Source organism: Anolis carolinensis, chromosome 5 (genome assembly GCF_035594765.1).
Source record: "Anolis carolinensis isolate JA03-04 chromosome 5, rAnoCar3.1.pri, whole genome shotgun sequence".
NCBI classification, from domain to species: Eukaryota; Metazoa; Chordata; class Lepidosauria; order Squamata; family Dactyloidae; genus Anolis; species Anolis carolinensis.
Window position 1 is genome coordinate 151,040,069 of NC_085845.1, and position 20,970 is coordinate 151,061,038.

Sequence of the window (20,970 nt, forward strand, 5' to 3'; positions counted from 1 at the left end):
ATTTTTTGGTCTCTTGAGACCACGATTGAAAAGCAATATATTTTATGGGAGAGTAGATTTTTTTGAGGCAACTGAAATAACACTTCTGAAGATCTGCCATATATTTTATGCATTCGTATATCTTTGTTCCTAACAGTTCAAATAGAAAACCAGGGATATCAGTCTAACAGCTGAGAAACCGAAATTGTCTTACATTAATACCTGTGGATATTTACCACTAAGGAGAAGATTGATTCAAGCCAGTTTTTAACTCTTCTCAGGAAGATCATACTTTACAAAAAGGTTACGATTATTCCAAATAGTGCTAATGTTAATTGATCTCCAGAAGGGTCACACTCCCAAATGGCTATGGAGATTCTGGTTTTCCAAAAGGTTATGGTCTCTAAAAAGACCATGCCTTTCCGGAAAAAAAATAATATAACCAGATGACAGTGGTAGGAGTTGAGTTTCACACTGGTGTGCAAGAATGCGTCTATAATAGTGTGTTGTGTCTTTTACAGGTATTCAATATTGTAACAATAATGTACCTATGCTAGGAAAGTATTTACCTTATGTATACCTTTCATTTTGTTTTTTTTTCTTTTTGAAACACCCACAGGTATAATTTCCTAGGCTCCATTCCTTGGGTTGCACCCACGTAGTTTATAATTCTTGCCAGCACATCTGTAGTCTACATATAGCAGTGCTAAGAGAATTCCTTTACTATAACATAGAGACTGTTAGTTCATCTTTAAAAAGGAAGCATTTTTCCAAAAATGGGAAGATGTGAAGAAGAATATTGTTTTTAAATCAGATTTTCAAAAACATACGCAACAAAACAAAAATGAGAACCACCTTCACAGAATACAACTAATGAACTGAGAAAATGTTTCTGCAATGGAGCTACACAATGGTACAATACCAACCCCTTTTAGAGGTTTTTCAGATTTATTAGCAATGACCGGATACAATCACAAAGCAAAGAAAAATGAACTGATTTCCCATTGAGTCATATTTGGATATGATCCAATCACAGTTCACATTACCAGATTGATTCATCAAGAGCACTGCATATAAACACGACTGAAGAGAAAGATGCACAAACAAGCCTTACAATTTATTTATTTGTGCTGCAACAGCAAATTTCCCTAGTTACGATCCCAGCACATTGGTAATTCAATTCTTCTCTTCACCTCATCCTCAGCCCCCAGCTGCTCACCATCCATAGGACATGCTAAATAAGTTATTTACAAAATGCTGTTTCAGAGAAAAGGTTGCAATGTGGTACTGGTTGGGAAGCCATGCAAATATTTTTAAACTAATTAACTAAACCATGAATTAAAATTAATTTCAATAATATAACATTTAGCCTAAAAGAAAGCATGTGTGTGTATTTGTGGTAGAGCAGATGAGTGCTTGGAAAAACCAGGCTTTAGTCCAAGAAACACTCATACACGGTTAGGATTGGTGGCCATGCTAGGAGTGATATTGAGACCTGTATTCAACATGGTCAGGGCATGTGGGTAGTTGAAATCCAAAAAACTACCTTTCCCATCTCTGGGGTAGAGGCACTTATGGAATTGCACTTTGTTCTCATAGCACTGGGTAAGGCGCTATATTTCCTTTCACAGCTGAGCAGCTGCCACTAACCATAAAAGCACAGCTAGGCAAATAGCTTTTTGTTTCATCATAAAATAATTTTCTGTTATCTGTGCACACACATAAATCACACTTGTTTTATATGTATCAGAATTATTATTTTTTTTGTTATTCTAACTCTTGCTGCACATTAAACATGAATCCCATGCAATACAACTACAAAGCGTTAAACAACTGAGCAGCATGAATGTAAAATCACTGAATAATAGTTCCCTTCAACAAAAGAGGTAATGATGTAACATTATATATTTGATACCATCAGAGAATTATATGTACAATCTTCTACTTGTTCACTCTCTTTATCCATTGACACCTCAACCACTCACTTGGCTGTCCATACAGAAAGCTTTTTTTTTCTTTCAGCTCTTCTCTCTCAACCTTCAGGTCATATTACTTTTCCTTTTACAAATGAGTCACAGCCACAATAGAATCTTGTGGGTTTAATATCTATAGTTATGGTGTTTTACTCTGAACTTTATATCAATGGTGTTGAATTTATTTTGGGAATTGGGTTCAAGACCTCAAATAACTGTTAAAATTCAGACTAAAACCCAGAGCTGATTACAGTTGACATCAGATCTTCAACTACTGCTGCACACCAACTTTCTGTATATGATAGAAAAACCAGGAACTTCCATTTAATATGGAAAAAATTAATTTTGTTACACTACAACTGCTGTCTGGGGGAATTTTGCAACTTGCATTCCAAGGATGCTTCTACACGGCCACATAATCTGGATCAGCATGTGGATGAAAGAAATCCAATTCCATTTTGATTAGTCTACACCAGATTTGGACACAACTAGATTTCATGCCAGGGATAATCCTTTACTTTTACCTATGTACACTGAAGTGGCCATGAGTCCATAGCCATTCTGACTAGCAGCACACTGGCGTTGGATGAAATGGGAATGCACATAATGTTCAACAGAGTTAATAGGTGTAGTGTGGGCTTAGGATTTTTGTGTACATGTCTGATATTGAAATGAGTGAGAGGGCTGTATTGGTTTACCCTCAAAATAGCTGCTCAACTGGTACATTTCCAAACCAAATTATAATCACAAAGTGCAGGGGCCAGATGGAAAAATACTCTGACATTCTATAAGACAATTTCGTAAGGTTAGGACCTAGATCTAGGAGTGTGCAAATTGGCTGGCAAAAAGGATTTTCTCACCTTATTCTGTCTTCATCAGCCTCTCCAGCCCCCTGAATGTTGCACTGCTTTGTTGAATGAAAGACAGGCAATGATGTTTGGGGGGGGGGGGGGGGGGGAGAGAGATCTGCAAAACCTGCTGGTTTGATAATCAGGGATCCCTCTTCTGACCAGTATACCAAGGCCTAAATCCAATTGGGTCAAACCCATAGACTTCCAAAAGGCACATTAGATGGACTAATTTGATTCAATGGATCTGGTGTTAGATTGGACTACCAAGTGGTCTGTTACCGCTGGGCAAAGGGACGTTGTGGGTTAAGGAGGCGGTGAGGCAATTCCACCATTCCAATTACAAATGCTACAGCAAGACTTAATCCTGTTATTTTATGAAGTGTGTTGTAACTACAGTAGAGTCTCACTTATCCAAGCTAAACGGGCTGGCAGAAGCTTGGATAAGTGAATATCTTGGATAATAAGGAGGGATTAAGGAAAAGCCTATTAACCATCAAATTAGGTGATGATTTTACAAATTAAGCACCAAAACATCATGTTATACAACAAATTTGACAGAAAAAGTAGTGCAATACGCAGTAATGTTATATTGTAATTACTGTATTTACGAATTTAGCACCAAAAAATCATGATATATTGAAAACATTGACTAAAAAAATGGCTTGGATTATCCAGAAGCTTGGATAAGCGAGGCTTGGATAAGTGAGACTCTACTGTATGTGTATCAAAGAGGCTACATTTTCTGTTTCAAAATTTGCTACAAATATATATAACCTGTTATTTGCTTTTTCAATTCTGAACTTTATTTTTTCAATTCTGAAATAAAAATGGAAAATGATACACCACTGGGTTTTATTTACAAATATAATTTTATATGAAGGTATTTAAAAGATTTTCCCCCTATAGCATAGCATATCCTAAAATTTATAAAAGGAATATTATATCACATTTAACATAGCAATACTTTGGTGGCAAATACATATTTTCAGATAACTGTCAAAACGCAGTTAGGCTTTGTTTAATTTTTTTATTTTTAAGGGGAAACTGCCAGATTAGATTTTTGTACAAAACTAATGTTAGTTTTGCACTAGCAAATCTTCAGTTGTTTCAAATGGCTACTTAAACATGCATCCTGCTGATGTCATGTTTTGCTCTTTATTATTGATTAGACTATTTAGAACAGCAATCAGTTTCACTTATGGTTCTTTCCCCAGTTTTCTTGAGCTAACACTTGAGCCATAAACATCACAGGGCAATTTGAAAATCCAAACCAAAAACCCTTGCATAGGCCAATTTTAAAATAAAGTAAACAATCATGGGACATGCCTTTAATGATAGATAATTGGCTGAAATACCCTTAAGGCAGCAGATCTTGTCTGATCTTGGAAGCTAAGCAGAATCACCCTAGTTAACAGTTGGATGGGAGATTATCAATGAGTACCAGATGCTGTAGGCTGAACTGGTAAACTACCTCTGAGTAGTCCTTGCCTACAATTCATAGGATCGCCATAAATTGACAGGTAATTTGAAGGCAGAGAGATTAGATTTTTAGAATGCAAAACTGTCTCAAAAAGCAAAACATTTCAAAGAAAAAAAAACTCCTAACATCTATAAATAAAAACAAAAAAGATGAATATCTTTTTATGAATACTATTTACATTTGTTTTGGTTTTTTTCATTATTGCACTCTAAAGGAAAAAGTGAAACAGAAAGCAAAACTGCTGTAAAATACTTTCCATTCCTTCCTTTTAAAGATACTGTTTATTTAGACAGAATATTAGTAAAATAAATTGGAAATATAAAGGAATAGATATCATTGTCTTTATTATTATTTTAATGTATCTTACTAGTATAAATCTTGGATGGAATGCAATATTTATGTGTTTATTCATATTTTAAAAGGCTGGGATAAAAGTAAATGTAAATGTGGATACAGTATGGCTGCCAGAAACTTTGAAAACAGGTTTTCCTTTATATTTAACAGATACTTATAGCACCATCTACTGGGCATAGTGCAAAGCAATGTTTTTACTTAAATAGCCAAAACTTGGAATTACAAAAGGAACAGAATGCAGTCCATCACTTTACTACTTTTACTTTGGATGCCAATAAACATTCTGCTTAGTGTCAGTGCAGATCTACGAAATGGTTAGTGGGAACCTGGGAAGGGGATCATCCACCAATGAAGAGCCATCAGATGGTAGAAAGCCAGGAGAGACATCACTGAGACTGCGTTCTAGGATGTTTCTGTTTAGTAGTCTCAGATAACCCTGCAAGTGATTCCTTTTTTAAAGCAGAATTGGCCCATTCTGCTTGAAGTGGTGATTCAATCATTAGTCACATTCTATACACTTCTATTAGAAAATGTCCTCTAGGACAGCAGTTCCCAACTTTTTGTCCTCCAGGTGTTTGGGTAGTGGTTCTCAACCTGTGGATCCCCAGATGTTTTGGCCTTCAACTTCCAGAAATACTAACAGCTGGTAAACTGGCTGGGATTTCTGGGAGTTGTGGGCCAAAACACTGAGGATCCACAGGCTGAGAACCACTGTGTTTGGGACTTCAGTTTCCAGAAGCCCCAGCCAGCTTGGCCAAGTGTCGGGAATCCTGAGAGCTGAAGTCTAAAAAGCACCTGGAGGACCCAAGGTTGGGAGCCAATGCTATAGAGAATTTTATGAGTATTTAGTACATTCCTTACATATAAATATATATCACTATTGTTATACAATAGGCCTGTTATTCTCAATATTTTCTTCACCACAGACCCCCTTTTAAAATATCATAATCATAATCATACATTTTATATATTACCCACCTCTCCTGGTGGCTCAAGGCAGGATACAACAAAGTCAAAAACATACGAACATAAAATGTACACAATAAATTGCATAGATAAAAACACAAATATAAAAAGTGCACCAAACAGATACAGAATTGATACATAGTAGCAATAGAATGTAAATCAAAACTCATGATTGAAAGTTGATGTGCTAGCCCTGCTGGAAGAGATGGGTCTTCAATTTAAATTCTGTCAGCTTGTTTTTCCTCTTCTACACTGCCATATAAAATCCAGATAATCTCCTTTGAACTAGATTATATGGCAGTATAGACTCATATAATGCACGGGCTATCTTCTTTGATCTGGATAATATGACAGTGTAGAAGAGGCCGTAGTTGTTAGATCTTCTCTAGCAGTTCATTCTATAGTCGTGGACAGGGAGCAATGAAACGGTCATTTGGGTGACAGTCATCAGACAAGTTCTGGCTGGTTGAAGTAAGGATCCCCCAAAATACCTAAGTGTCCTAAAGAACAGATTGTGCAGGAGAAATCGATCCTTTAGGTAACCGCTCCCCAAACCATGTAGTGCTTCAAAAGTCAAAACCAACACTTTGTACTTTTGCCTGGAAACTAACTGACAACCAGTGGAGAGACTTAAATATGGGTATAATACGCTCCATGCAGTGATGCCGGCCACATGTCCTTGGAGGTGTCTACAGACAACACTGGCTCTTCGATTTAGAAATGGAGATGAGCACCAACCCGCAGAGCTGGACACAACTAGACAATGTCAGGGGAAAACCTTTACTTTTACCTATGCTCACTTCTAGATGTTCCTGTAACTAGTCTGGCTGCCATGTTTTGAATTAATCGGTGTTTCCAAATTTGATACAGAGGTAACTCAATATACAGTGCATTACAGAAGTCCAACCTTGAGGTTACTAGCACATGCTGGGAGTAAACACTCCCGACTGTTGCAAATACCTTTTGTGGACCTGCAAGACTTAAGATTTAAGGAACTAAATTGCATGAAATAATTATTTCAATTTTCTCATAAAGAGCCTTCAAATTTAGAGAGAAGGGGATATATGTCAATCTGTTAATACACATACTCTTATTATAATATAATATCTGCAATATAATGATTCCATACAAATTTAAAATCATAATATCAACACTAATAATAGTTAATAATTTAATAATAATAGTAGCAATAGCAGAACAGTAATAACTTGCTTTCATTTCATTTCACTTGTTTGTTGGTTCAGATTTAATGTCAAAAATCCTTTGCAGATCTCCTGTGATCACATCATGACTCCCCATGATTGAGATCCACTAATATAGATGATCCCTTGTAGCCAGGTATGATTGTCTTCCAAGGGTAGCATCTTGGCAGTGAGTCCATTAATGACAAATCCGCATGATCCTTCGCAATGAGGACATAGATTTCTAGATAGAAGGCAGTCTTGAGAAGGGCTTTATGTACCTTCCCTTTGGCACGTTTCACCCTTTGCCCTCTATTTGTGCCTCCATATAAATGACATATAAACCCCTTTATATAATAAAAGTGTAAATATGTTTCTATGTTTGTGGGTATCCATGTATGTTTGTGGGCGATTTACAAGGCTCTTGTTTCCAGAGAGCGCAATAACTCCCATCAGTGGCAAATCTGGACCAAATTTGGCACACATACCCAACATGATCAACTTTACCAAATGCTTGTGGAATTTGGAGTGGGTTGACTTTAGAAGCTGGGAGCACATTCAGAAAGCATTATGCACCTAACCAATGATGGTTCTAGACCAAACGTGGCACACATGACTAATTTTAAATGCTGGTGGATAAATAAATAGCATTACAAAATCCCTAACCCGGGCGTCTCCGGGGACTCAAGTTAGTAACATATAAATAACATATATAACATATAAATCACTTCACTGGCCATTAAAAAAAACCACAGTCCTGTTTAAATCCATGCCTATGAATGGTTCCTTTGCGTGCATGTGGTGTGGGCTATTTTTACTTTAAAAATGTTTTTGCTCTCAGGAAATGCATGTAGCAAGGAAGGTAATAAGCAATCTTTGGTCAGCTGTAGGGAAGTGCCAAACATCCTATAGAATCACTTGACCTGCTTCCTTAAAACATTAATATAAAACGTAGGGGAAGGATGTGATGGCAGAAGAGAGAAATGACCATGATCTGGAGGGAATTAAGGACACTTCTCCACAAAAGTCGACAGAATACAATACTGTTGGAGCTCTGTGGGTGTAGCATTTTTTCAAATAAAGCAGAGAGTGTTCAAGGATTGGGACATTCATAGAGGCCCCAAGATGCTTGTTTAGAAATATTTTGTCTGCCTCTGAAATATGGACCATCTACAGATGCCATTCTCAACTTCTGGAATAGTTTCTTTGAAAAATCTTGCAAATCTCTTGGGAAAACATGTGGACAAATGTCAGCATTATGAAAGAAGCAAAAACCACCAACACTAAAGCAATGATTCTCCGCCATCAACTTTGCCACATTGTTTGAATGCCCAGTCACCATTGTCCAAAGCAGATACTTTACTCTCAGTTCAAGAATAGAAAACAGAATGCTGGTGGACAGCAAAGGAGATTTAAAGATGGGCTTAAAGGAGAAACCTTTACATTTCTTACCTTTTAAAGCTAACCTTTAAAAATGTGAAATAACACCAAGAACTGGCCCTCGAGTGCTCTAACTGGAGGTTGGCTGTTATCAACAGTTCTACGGATTTTGAAGGGGCATGAATAGAGGGTAAAAGAGGAAGTAATGTCGAGCAAGCCCTTGCCTGGTCTGCCTTCTATCTAGAAATCTATGTCCTCATTGTGAAAGACCATGTGGATCCAGAATAGGTATCTACAGTTACTTATGAACCCACCACCAAGACTCTACCCTTGGAAGACAGTCATACTCAGCCACCTATGATGATGACCCCAACAAAAATGTTTGTGCATCGCTCTTTCATGCATTTCCTGCAATGTTAGTAGTCAGTAGGCATGTTATTGGTTATGAGTCAATAGAATGATGTGACAGCAAAAAAAGACAACACAATCCTAGGCAAAGACCTTGGGATCTCTTCCAACCCTATGATTCTATGTACATGTAAACCAGATCTAATGTAAACCAGATGTAGCTCATGAAATACCGTTTTTATTTATGAGCATCCTGGTTGCATTAATTGAAAATGACAAAATGATGGTACCTTTATTTAATGTATAGTTTAAACAATCGCCACTTGATTTTGTCGTCTATGAAGGATCTGTTATTCTTCAAGCATTAATTCTGATTACTGGTGTGTTTCTGGCTCTCACCGAGTCTTTTCAGTCCGAAAGGGACTTGAGCAAAGCTAGAACTGAATAAGTGATTTTTGGATCCCTCTTTTTAATAACTTATAGGAACATATTGATAGGTTTTCTATAACCAACCTTTAAAAAAAGTAAATGAATGTCACACTGGAATAGACAATAATGTTATTACTGCAATGATTATTGTGAAAAGTTGTTCTGTGAAACCCCTCGGGTGACCACACTGATCAATCATGGTCAACTTGCTTGGTGCACAGCAGGAAAAATCTAGATCTGTGGCATTTGTTATTTATTATGACTAAAATAGCAGGTGAATTAACTGTGTCAAAATAGGAATATAAATCTTAAAATAATGAATATATACACACATCTAGACAATTGGGCATCCTGCACTCTGTGAGTGCATTTGCATATGAAAACAGTAGGGATCATCCAGAAGTTTCTGCACTACAGATCCCTGTAGAATTCTGGGAATTGCAGTGTAACAACATCTGGAAACTCATGGAATTGCCATCCCAGCTTAATATGAAAAACTCTTTCTGAAAATAGCATTAAGCTACTAATCTATATTCATGGGTTTGTTGCTTGCTTATTGATATTTGTCTTGGCAGGTCTTCTAAAGGTAAGGCATGCTTTTGATTAATGCTGGAAAATGTACTGAAAATGTCTTCAAATGTAACAACGAAACCAAAATGAAAAAATTCTTGTATTAGATTTTTGTTCTAGTTTATATTCTTTATTGCTCAAAAAACTAGGTGGTAAAAGATAATTTGTCAGTGTATTGTAAAATAATACGTTTAAACATGTAATACTATTCTGAATGAAAATAGCAATGATGTCAGAAATAGTTTACCATATAAGCAATTTAAATTGAATAGTTATACTTCAGATTGATTTAAACTATTATAAAGACTTTTAGCAGCCTTGGTTTTGTTCTGTTCAGACACTGTGCTGGGCAATGATGCTGAACTTTTTTCAAATCATGTTTGTCCGTTGAGTTATCACACCAGACTTTAAGTTTCTTTTGTCATGGTTTGCCATTCTGACTATAGCAACTCCATCAAGATCTCCTGGTGCCCATCTCTGTACGTAATGAACAGAATGTAAGACTACAATACGTACAGCCTTCTCTGGGAATTGGTTTGATTGAATGTAGTAGGGCTTACTTCTAAGTCAACATTCATGGCATTGTATTGTGAATGATAGTTGGTGATTTCCTTTTAATAATGGAATCTGAAGTAGAGAAAGCCATAACATAAATCATCTGTATGGCGTTTCATGTTATATGTGGTACCATGATTCAAAAGGAAAAGATGTTATTATCTTATCAAAAGCAAGGGTGTCATAAAATAGATAGTCAAATAAAGAATTTAAGTTCTGGGAATTTGAATATAGAAGGGGAATAATTTAGATCAACTCAAGTCAGTTAGAAGTGTGTTTGGCTACAGAAATACAAATTGCAAAGGGCTCATCATCTGGTAGACTGCACTTCAAAGCATCCTTTCAAGATACTGTTCTTAAATTGCAGAGGTAAAATATTCTGTCTTTGAAGTGCCATTTGGGACAGGAAGGCCCAAAATGTGTTAAAGAATTCATCATAAAACCTAAATTGGCAGTACTCCATAGACATTGCAGCTGGGATATGAGAACTGTCTGTTTTGAAGTGAATTCAGTCTTGTCACCTTTGAGAAGCTCTATTTCTAGCATGTGACAGGTTTTAGGAGCAGACAAAAACTTGTCTTTCAGGAGTGGTCTAGATGTACATTCAAGAAAATTGTGTCTTGCTGTGCATACACAATTTTCTCTAAACAGATTATACACTTAAGTATAATTTTATTATAGATATATCTGATTTTGAGCAGCTTTTATGAAATTACATTCAATCCCCTTCTGTGTGTTTCTTTGCTAGTCTTTTTTCTATAATAATAAAGTTCTAGATGTGGTGGTTGCTGCTGCAGTAGTTCTTGTGTTCTGTGACTTTGTCATCTGTGACATTATCTGTAAATTAACACACTCTTCACTGAAGATTAAATACCAGCTGAAATGAACATCTATTTGGAAATTATCACTGTTTTTGTTTCTTCTGTGTTAGTTATGAGCTTTTAGTAAAATAATTTGGTGTTGTTGAGGTACAGCAGCTGAACCGTTAAGACCTAGAAAATCTGCCATGTGCTTTGAGACAGAAAGCTTGTCTGTATAAAGGATGTTCTAGAGAGTTGGTGCTTATGATACTATTCTGAGATCAGTCAATAACTCATTGAAGTCATTTTGGCTGTGTGCTAAAGGCTTCGTTCCGTCCGTTCACGTATTATTCTTGATCAAAAGACTTGCTCATCAACTTCCAATTGTACCAATAAGCACTCTTAAAATTATCTTTTATTTTGGCAGTAATTGCAACAGATGAGTCCTTTGAGACCAACAATTGTCACTGGTTGGATAGAATGAAACTGAGCCTTTTATTTCACCTTTCAACAATGGAGTTTTAAATAGCCGAAAGTCTTTGGCAGTCATTTGTGAAATCTTTGCAATCTAAGCAGTTTGATATACAGGAACATTTCAACAATTCTGCTTCTAAAAACTTTTAATATTTCTATAGTTAAAGGAAAAAATTGCATTTCCAGATTTTGTGTGTGTGTGTTTTGGAATGCTTAACTTTCATACAACATTTTGAATTTTGGGGAAGAGATGTTTTGATTCTCTAAGTAGATACCACTCTGTTTTAGAGTGAATTTGGATCTGTCAGAAGTACCAGGATCTAATTTTGAGTAATCCCTGCAGGAATTGAATGCTTCGGAATCTTTATTCAGTTTTGTGAAATTTAAAAAGATTAAAATATATATCTATTCATGTCCAAATAGTTTCTGATGGTTCTTTTGGAATGCTAGGAAGGTTTGAACTCCACTTTAACTCCTTTTGAAAGCTTTTTTGATTGATATTCAATAGGGGGTGAAATCATTCTGTGCAGTATAGAATAATATTTATTGAGTGGTGTTTGCTTTGGTTTTGTAGTATGGAGTGCTGGGAGGGGAAAGGACTCAATTACATTCCATCTGCTCTTCCATTAGGATGATATTTGGAAGTTACAAAAATAAAATTTATGAAATGATAATTATGCAATCCATTTGTCTCTTTATTTGCTTTTTTTTTTGTCTCATGCCGCAAGACTGTAAACCAATGTTTCCTGGATCATTAAGTAATTATGAGCAGAAAATTAATGTTGTGTTCATCAATTAGCATAATCCTATATGTGCCCACCACATGGACAACAATATTCTTTATTTTACACTTCTAGACTTGACAGTGTTTCGCTCCTAAAATTGTATTATGCATTACAACTGCCTGCAATTAATGTTCTTTTAACCTTGATAGTATTTCTTTCAGTCCTGGGAGTGTGAAATTTGACAGTATAGTTCACTGATGTATGAAAACATATTTTCATATACAGGTAGTCCTTGATTACAAACATCCGACTTACAAATAACCCATAGTTAAGAACAGGGAGAAATCTACCCCTAGGAAGGAAAATTCACTCCTGAAAGTGTTATCCTGGGGAAAAGGTGTCTCAACTGAAACTTTATCATTAATCGTTGTTTTTATAACCAGTCGAATCTTTCAAAATCCAATTATCACAGGGGCGGAAAGTGACGCAAAATCTTCTGAACAGGGCACAGAAAGCAAAACAAACACCACAGGAGTGTTAACCCTTCCCTGTTTTTCAAAGCTTACACTTAAAAAAATGTGCCGGTTCTGACTTTAAAACAAATTCAATTTAAGAACAAACCTATGGATCTTATCCTGTTTGTAACTTGGGGACTGCCTGTATTCAGCATCAATTGTTTTATTTTTACAGCTTGAGTTTTGGGCTGCCCATACAACAGCACTTCAGCCGATCTGTGTTTTTTAAAAATGAGTCGGGGCCCAATTAATTGGATCCAACATCAGTCTTACCTCATATACTTAATTGGATGGCAACACAGAATCAAAGGAGAGTTATTAAGACACTGAGATTAGGGCAGATTCATGGTTGCAGTTCAATTTTGGAATCCCCATTAAAATAGTCTACTTATAAACCTTAACTACTTGTTTCAATCTCCTGTAACAATTTCCCATGTTGGCAGTTCTTTTTTCAATATATCTAATAAAATTAAATACTACAAGAAATCAATGGAAACAAGACAAAAATCACTGGATCTCTTCGTAACGAGAAGTAATGGATAGCTGTTTCACACAAAACAAAATATAGGAGCTAGAGCCTGCAGCGAAACCAGCTATCAAAGATTCATTCATCTGGTCCTCAAAGCTATGCCATGTCTAATAATACACTTTTGTCTGTCCATAAAGGAGTAAATAAGATACTGTCCATGAAGAAGAATAAATGCAGTCAAATATATTCAGGAATGTTAATATTTTGAAAATTACCAGAATCCCTCACTCTGCTGATGACCTGAAAGTTACCTTCCTTCAGCAAAACACCTTCAAGGGAAGACTCCATTATAAAACTTGAGTTTGAATTTACTAATAAATTCAATTTTATTTATTTAGAACCCAACTGACACAATGATTTCCTCTCTCACTATAGATGTGAAATTAGTAAAACTATGAAGACTCCTTTTAAAAAAAAACCTCCATTGGCTGCTAGTCCATTTCCAAGCAGAATTCAAAGCACTGCTTTTGACCTATAAAGCTATACATGACTTGGATCAAGTAATTTGAAGGACTGGAGCCAGCGCAGTGTAGTAGTTTGAGTATTGGACTGTGAGTCTGGGGACCAGGGTCTGAATCCCCACCTGGCCATGAAAACCTACTGGGCAAATCACACACATTCTCAATCTTCATAAACCTTGTGATAGGGCTGCTCTAAGTCAAAAAATTACTTGAAGGCACACAATGTCAAATCTTATTTTATGATGTCATGAGAGCTCTTAAGATCACCCATATCAATTGAATTGGGTTCTTCTCTCTCACACACACCACCTTCTTTGGGATCATTTGGTAGGAAAAGGGGAAAGGTCCCTTTTAGTCTCTTCTCCCAGACTTTTATCAAGACACCAAACAACAACAGCCTAGGACCGAACTGTATCAGCCCTTATATCCAAAATGTTAGGAAACCAAGGTCAGATAGATGGGTACATCAGATAGCTTTGAGCCTTATCTTTCCAGAGACTTATCTTTCCAGAAGCATACAGTACAGCATGGCCCAAGAAGATTAATCTTTCTTAATGGCACCTCCTAGGCTGGTGTTGTTTTGTGTCTTGATAAATTACTTGTGTAAAGGAGCTGTGGGGCTACTTATTACATTTTCAATGGACACAAACTGGGAGGGGCAGCTAATGTTTTAGGAAAGGGTCAGAATTCAAGGTAAACATAACCAGCCAGAGAACTGTGGAAAAAATAATTCCAAAAATAATTCAATAGGGACAAATGTAAAGGTGTATATTTAGGTAATAAAATATATCAATAATATATCAATATGGATATATCAATAAAGCATGGGCAAGACCTAGCTAGACAGTAATATAAAAAGTCTAGAGGAGTAGTTCTCAATCTCTGACTGTATGTTTTGGATGTCAAAGTCAGAATCCCTGACAACAGGCCTGGTGATGGCTTCTAGGAGATGATGTCCAAAACATCTGGTAGAACAGAAGTTGAAAATCCCTGATTTAATGCTCTTAGTAGTCTGCAGGCTAAACAATGGACCAACAATGTGATGCAGCAGCAAAAAGGGGAAAGTTAGTGCAATTCAAGGCTACATCAAAATACGTATAGTGGCCAGATCCAGGGAAGTGACAATAAAACTGTTTTCTGCTTCTGTTTTGATCAGGCCTCTCACAGAATGAGGTTGTATTCCTTTGCACTTGTAGTTGGGGATGAATCCTACTGATGAGCAAAACATATACAGGACTGGGTTGCATAGTATAAATTGAACTCTTGCTGGATTATATGAGCCTTAATAGCATTTACTCTTTACTGAATTGTACCCATAATGTTTCAAGAAAAAAACTAGCATGCACTTCTCCCTATAAATAAAGATGTTGGCCAGAAATCATCACAAATTTCAGTGTAACAAGCCCATCATTTCAATATCCATATGATGGTTAATTGTGACTATTTCTTCAAAATGAGTAACAGTGAAGAATCTTAAAGACTTACAAATTTATTTTGTAAGTAATGTCACAGACTGCAGTCCATTCACAAAATACACTTTAATTAATTTGTCTGTATCTCTGTGCCACAAGTCTTTTCTGCAACAGCTTAACATGGAGATTTAGATAGAAATTGAAATCAATGGAACTTAAAACATTTTGTCTGAAGGCTTGAGTCATATTGTTTTTGGAAGTATTTACTTCATTAACATTGATTGGGCTATGCCTTCTATGGACTAAATCTTATTTAATGAGTGGCAGTTACAAGTTACAAAGACTTTAGTTCCACTGATTTCTTGGTAGTCAATTTAGTTCTGTGTTTACAATTTTACAAAGGTTCCTGTTATATATTACAAGGTATATTACAAGGAACTTTATTAAATGAAATACATTCCCAAAATGACAGTTTTAAGGCAATATAGTAAAACACTTCCCCTGGTTAAGTCACACCAGTTAAGTCTTTTAAAAATATCCAATATTGCCCCGCTTCTTAAAACAGAACTAAAAAAATTCTACCATGCTAGTCCCTTTGGTGGTTTGTTCTTATTTTTTCCTTTGCAACGCTTTGCCTTAAGCCTCTTCCTCTGTCTGGGATTCATCCATATTGGATACTGCCCATGTTCATCTAGAAGGGTCTTTGAACTTCTTTGTTTATCCATGTCCATCTTACTTTCACCTGGTAAAAAAAAGAGTTAAATAAGTTGCATATAATGTCCTATCAGTTATTTAATTCAAAACTAAAGAAAACACTACAGAAATAAGGCAGTGGTTGAGTATAGTTCTATTAGACTAACAGTGAGGGGAAAATAAATAATAGGAAGGAAAACGGATAAGAGAGTATGTACATAATCACATTCTATTAAGAAACAATGGCAACTCTCATTAATAATTGGGAAAAAGTAAGGAGTAATAGGAAGTGGATGATATGTTCCTGAATGTATTGTGGAAATAGCTAACTATGGATTATATGAACCCTTCTGAAATGAATTTATGTACCAGTAATAATGGATATATTTTACAGTTGAGGTATTGGAAGATTCACAAAGCAGATAGAAATATGAGATAAAGCAATACTGAAAATATTCAGGGAGCTGAATATTTTCATACTACATCCATAACATGAATTTCGCAAACCTACTTCCAATTTTTTGAGTATGTTTACAGCACTCAAGTGAAAAAATTAGACACAGTCCAACTCACCTTCTGAATCCTTTTTCTCTGTGACTTTATCTGCAGGAACAACAGTTACAATATCTTTCACTTCATCCATTACAGCATCAGTGTTTGTTTTCAGGATGCTCTGCAATCTGGCAAGTTCCTTGGGGGCATTTTTCTTCCTCTTCTCTGCTCGCATCTTCCGCTTCCATTTGCTTCTCAAGCTTTTTGCCATCGTTGTTTGCCTCTGTAAGTAGAAATGAGCATAATATTGAACATCTACAAGAGTGAACAAACACCTGGACTTGCATATGCATATGCTCACACATTCGGAACCTGCAATTAATCAAAAATTTATTAATTGATTAGCAATACTTCAAAGGGGATGGGAACCTGAAATGGTTGAATCACAACTCCTTGGCAACTGGCCATAAAAACCAGTGATAGAAGTTAGAGTACAACTATTTATTTTTAATAGTTTCATGTTTAATCGTATTATAGTGTTTGTATGCATTCAGATTTTAAATTGTATATTGTATTGTTTTTAGTGGTGTCAGCCACTTTGGGTTTCTTTTTTGAGAGAAAAAGCTGCATATATATAATCATATAATAAAAATAGAAGTTTCCCCATCTCTGACTAGCCATTTCTTGCATTAGTCACATTGCTAGCATCCATACTTTACTTCCAGTGTATCATAACTACAATCATCTGGGCAGGACCTTCTCTGTGTCCCAACTCATGCTCAAGCATCATTTGGTATCAGCCATGGCTTGAGGTTTTGCGTTTTGTCCTGCCACTTTTGGACTCTCACTTGCTGCGAGTATCTCTGTAGATCTTGGAAAACTATGTTTTTATGTTGATATAATTTAAGTTAAAGGTCATGTGGCCGGCATGACTACATGGAGTGCAGTTACCTTCCCGCCAGAGTGGTATCTATTGATCTACTCACATTTGCATGTTTTCGAACTGCTAGGTTGGCAGAAGCTGGGGCTAACAGTGGACGCTCACCCTGCTCCCTGGATTTGAACCACCAACTTTTCAGTCAGCAAGTTCAGCAGCTCAGCGGTTTAACCCGCTGCACCACCAGGGGTATATGTTGGTTTATTTTGGGTTCTAGTGGGTTTATTTTTGTATTTGTATTTATTATTGTTTCAGGTATTGAGTGTTTGCCTTGTTGTTGGAATCCTCCCTGAGTCCCCCCCAGGGAGATGAGAGCAAAATGTAAATAAAAGTTTTATTATTGTTGGTTGTTATGAGTTTTCTGAGCTGTATGGCCATGTTCTAGAAGCATTCTCTCCTGATATTTTGCTCACATCTATGGCAGGCATCCTCAGAGGTTGTGAGGTCTGTTGGAAACTAGGCAAGTGGAGTTTATGTATCTGTGGAATAATGTCCAGGATGGGAGAAAGAACTCTTGTCTGCCTGAAGCAAGTGTGAATGTTACAATTGGACAGCTTGAATAGCATTTAATAGCCTTGTAGCTTCAAAGTCTGGCTGCTTCCTGCTTGGGGGAATCCTTTGTTGGGGGGTGTTAACAACACATTTTATTATTGTTGTTGTTTATTCTACACTGCCAGACAAAATCCAGATGGTCTGCTTTGAACTGGATTATATGGCAGTTCAAAGCAGATAGTGTGGATCATCTGCTTTGATAATGTGGCAATGTAAAAGGGGCCTTGAAATATGCCAATCAGGACATTAAGAAGTCTCCTTTTGCCGCACATCTCAACGTCCTTTGAGGAAAAAATAGAAGAAAAGTTCTCCATAATGCCTTCTTTGTTGCTGAACTATTATTTACTAGGATGGTAGACTACCAATGAATACCAAGCACTTTATTTCAGAAGAAAGAATTTACTAACCCCCATCTTATGCGTATTCCTTGACTAAGAAAACACCATGGAATCCATGGGGTCGCCATAAACCAACAGATAAGACTTTTTTTACCTCAGGTTCCTTCGCTGCTGCCGAACTCTGCCACGCCGGAAGATTCTGCTTGCAGGCACGCTGCTCACAGGGCTACTTCCGGATCTGCGCAGAAGCAAAAGGGCTGCCCTCAGCAAAGGACGCTTCCGGGAGGCTCTCGTGATCCAACACCGCCCCCTGGCGCCTGCCTCCAGTACTATCGGTAGATCACCTCTGTGAAAGCTCTCATCATGGTAGTGATCCTCCTCCTCCTCCTCCTCCATCAAATCAGTAATTGGGGGGCAAATATTTCTGCCTTGAAAGCAGTAATGACAATAATAGTAATGTTTGCTGTAGAGACATAGGCAGTCTTCATTTTGCATGCCAAAACTACTGTAAATTTCCAGTAGTAGATATTTGACCATAAACTATAGTATGTCACTGGGTTGCTGTGAGTTTTCCGAGCTGTATGGCCATGTTCCAGAAGCATTCTCTCCTGACGTTTCGCCCACATCTATGGCAGGCCTTCTCAGAGGTTGGAAACTAAGCAAGGGATGTTTATATATCTGCGGAATAATGTCCAGGGTGGAAGAAAGAACTCTTATCTGCTTGAGGCAAGTGTGAATGTTGCAATTGGCTACTTTGATTAGCATTAAATGACCTTGCAGCCTCAAAGCCTGGCCGATTCCTGCCTGGCAGGATTCTTTGTTGGGAGGTATTAGCCCAAGCAGGAATCAGCCAGGCTTTGAAGCTGCACGGCCATTCAGTGCTAGTAAAGGTGGCTAGTTGCAACATTCACACTTGCCTCAAGCAGACAAGAGTTCTTTCTCCCACCCTGGACATTATTCCACAGATAAACTTAAACTTGCCTAGTTTCCAACAGACCTCACAACCTCTGATGGTGCCTGTCATAGATGTGGGCGAAACATCAGGAAAGAATGCTTTTGGAACATGGCTATACAGCCCGGAAAAATCACAGCAACCCAGTGACATACTACAGTTTATTGTGCAAATATCTACTACTGGAAATTTACATTCAGCCTCTGGATATACTATATTCACTAATCATAGCTTTTCATGCTCCCTCTCTTCCGCCTTACCTTTTAACTGGTGTCTTTGATTTGTAAACCAGAGCAGGGACCTAGCGTATTATTATTGTTGTTATCATCATCATCATCATCATCATCATCATCATCATCATCATTACTGCACTATGTAATAGTTTTTGTTTCTGGGTCATAAATGTCATTTCCTAATTATTACTATCATAAAAATATGGAAAAAGTTTAATAAACTGCAAAAACTTTGTTTTGACAGGACATTCTGCAGCACATTTTGCTATAGATTTTCAATGAATATCTGAGATTTTCAACCAATTTGACAGAGTTTGTAGCAGCCACTCTCCCCATGGATTGAAGCAGAGAAGAATCTATTAAGATACAACATACCTAATTAATTCAAAGCATATACAGTAGAGTCTCACTTATCCAAGCTAAACGGGCCAGCAGAAGCTTGGATAAGCGAATATCTTGGATAATAAGGAGGGATTAAGGAAAAGCCTATTAAACATCAAATTAGGTTATGATTTTACAAATTAAGCACCAAAACATCATGTTTAACAACAAATTTGACAGAAAAAGTAGTTCAAGATGCAGTAATGTTATGTTGTAATTACTGTATTTACAAATTTAGCACCAAAATATCACGATATATTGAAAACATTGACTACAAAAATGGCTTGGATAATCCAGAGGCTTGGATAAGCGAGGCTTGGATAAGTGAGACTCTACATATCCAGCTAAAACCTCAGGTGTTTTTATTTTAAAAAACCCAATGGTACATAACTTAAAATTCACAAATTAAGATCCATTATTTAAAATAATCTGGGTGGGCCTGCCAGATATGACTGGAGGTTTTCCAGCTGCAGAGCAGACCATAAATACTAGAGTATTTATCTGCAATACATCAAAAATGATCAGCACATTGTAACATAATTACACTTGTAAATTAAACGAGAACTTGGGCTTTTTTTTTTTTTTTTGGAGGGGAGGGCATTAAAGCCTTTCCTGGAGTTTGGAGATGCTTCCCAAAAGACATCCCTTGATGTTTTCGAGGGATCTATTTGCTATTTAAATGGAGATTTTGGCCTTGTTTGAAACTTCCCACAAGTTTTTAGAAACGGGTGACCTGAAATCTATAACCAAAAGAAAAAATATCTTGTGACTGTTTATTCACTATCTAGATCCATTTTACTGCTTCTATGGATAAGGACAGCTGTAGGGCCAGTGATAGCAAGAAGCAATATCTGTACACAAAGGCTGAAAGATCTGTGTTTCTTCCACCTTCCTCTTCTCAATGCAAATAATGGTTTCAAAAACTTCCTGTTAAACAGAGGATAAGAGGAAGACTTGTGAGCTGGGCACTCATTAAAACGCTTTATAAAAAGGAATTTCTCAAAGTCTTTGTTAATTCAGGTGTGCCTGTGTATGGATCGAGTCCCATTTAGATATGCACTTTTCCATCCGCTTCTCCCCACTTTAGTGAGCCGGCTTCCTGAAAATGCTATGAAGAGGCATCTGCAAGCAAAGCTCTTCAGTCCAGTCATGTAGCCCATTATACACACATTGATCCAGTCACTTGGACTTAAAAGTAGCATATTAATATGCAAACACATGAATTTGATATTATGGGTAACAGTAAGGCTAGAACATATTGAAATGAGAGCTATAAATGGAACTGTTCCCATGCAAAATTTAAATATCAACATTGAGACCACTCGCAGCTGCAAGTTAGAAATAATAGACCTGATTGATTTTATTCATTTATATCTCACCAGAGATTTCCAAACTGTGTATCATGCCATG

General features: G+C 36.8%; 1 protein-coding gene across 1 annotated transcript; it reads right to left on the reverse strand.

Moving 5' to 3' along the window:
* Positions 1-15,043: 15,043 nt before the first annotated feature.
* On the reverse strand, positions 15,044-18,304 carry llph (LLP homolog, long-term synaptic facilitation factor). The gene is made up of 3 exons (XM_003224613.4): positions 18,149-18,304; positions 16,249-16,450; positions 15,044-15,724 (listed from the first exon to the last, which is right to left on the reverse strand). The coding sequence occupies exons 2-3, from the start codon at positions 16,436-16,438 to the stop codon at positions 15,561-15,563; spliced, it is 354 nt and encodes a 117-aa protein (XP_003224661.1). The 5' UTR covers positions 16,439-16,450; positions 18,149-18,304; the 3' UTR covers positions 15,044-15,560.
* Positions 18,305-20,970: the final 2,666 nt, after the last annotated feature.

What these genes read in the sequence shown, in the direction of transcription:
- llph (XM_003224613.4), bottom strand. Translation starts at nt 16,438, where the DNA reads ATGGCAAAAAGCTTGAGAAGCAAATGGAAGCGGAAGATGCGAGCAGAG. An exon ending in AGAGAAAAAGGATTCAGAAG is followed by an intron (nt 15,725 to 16,248) that starts GTGAGTTGGACT and finishes TTTTTTTACCAG; the next exon opens with GTGAAAGTAAGATGGACATG.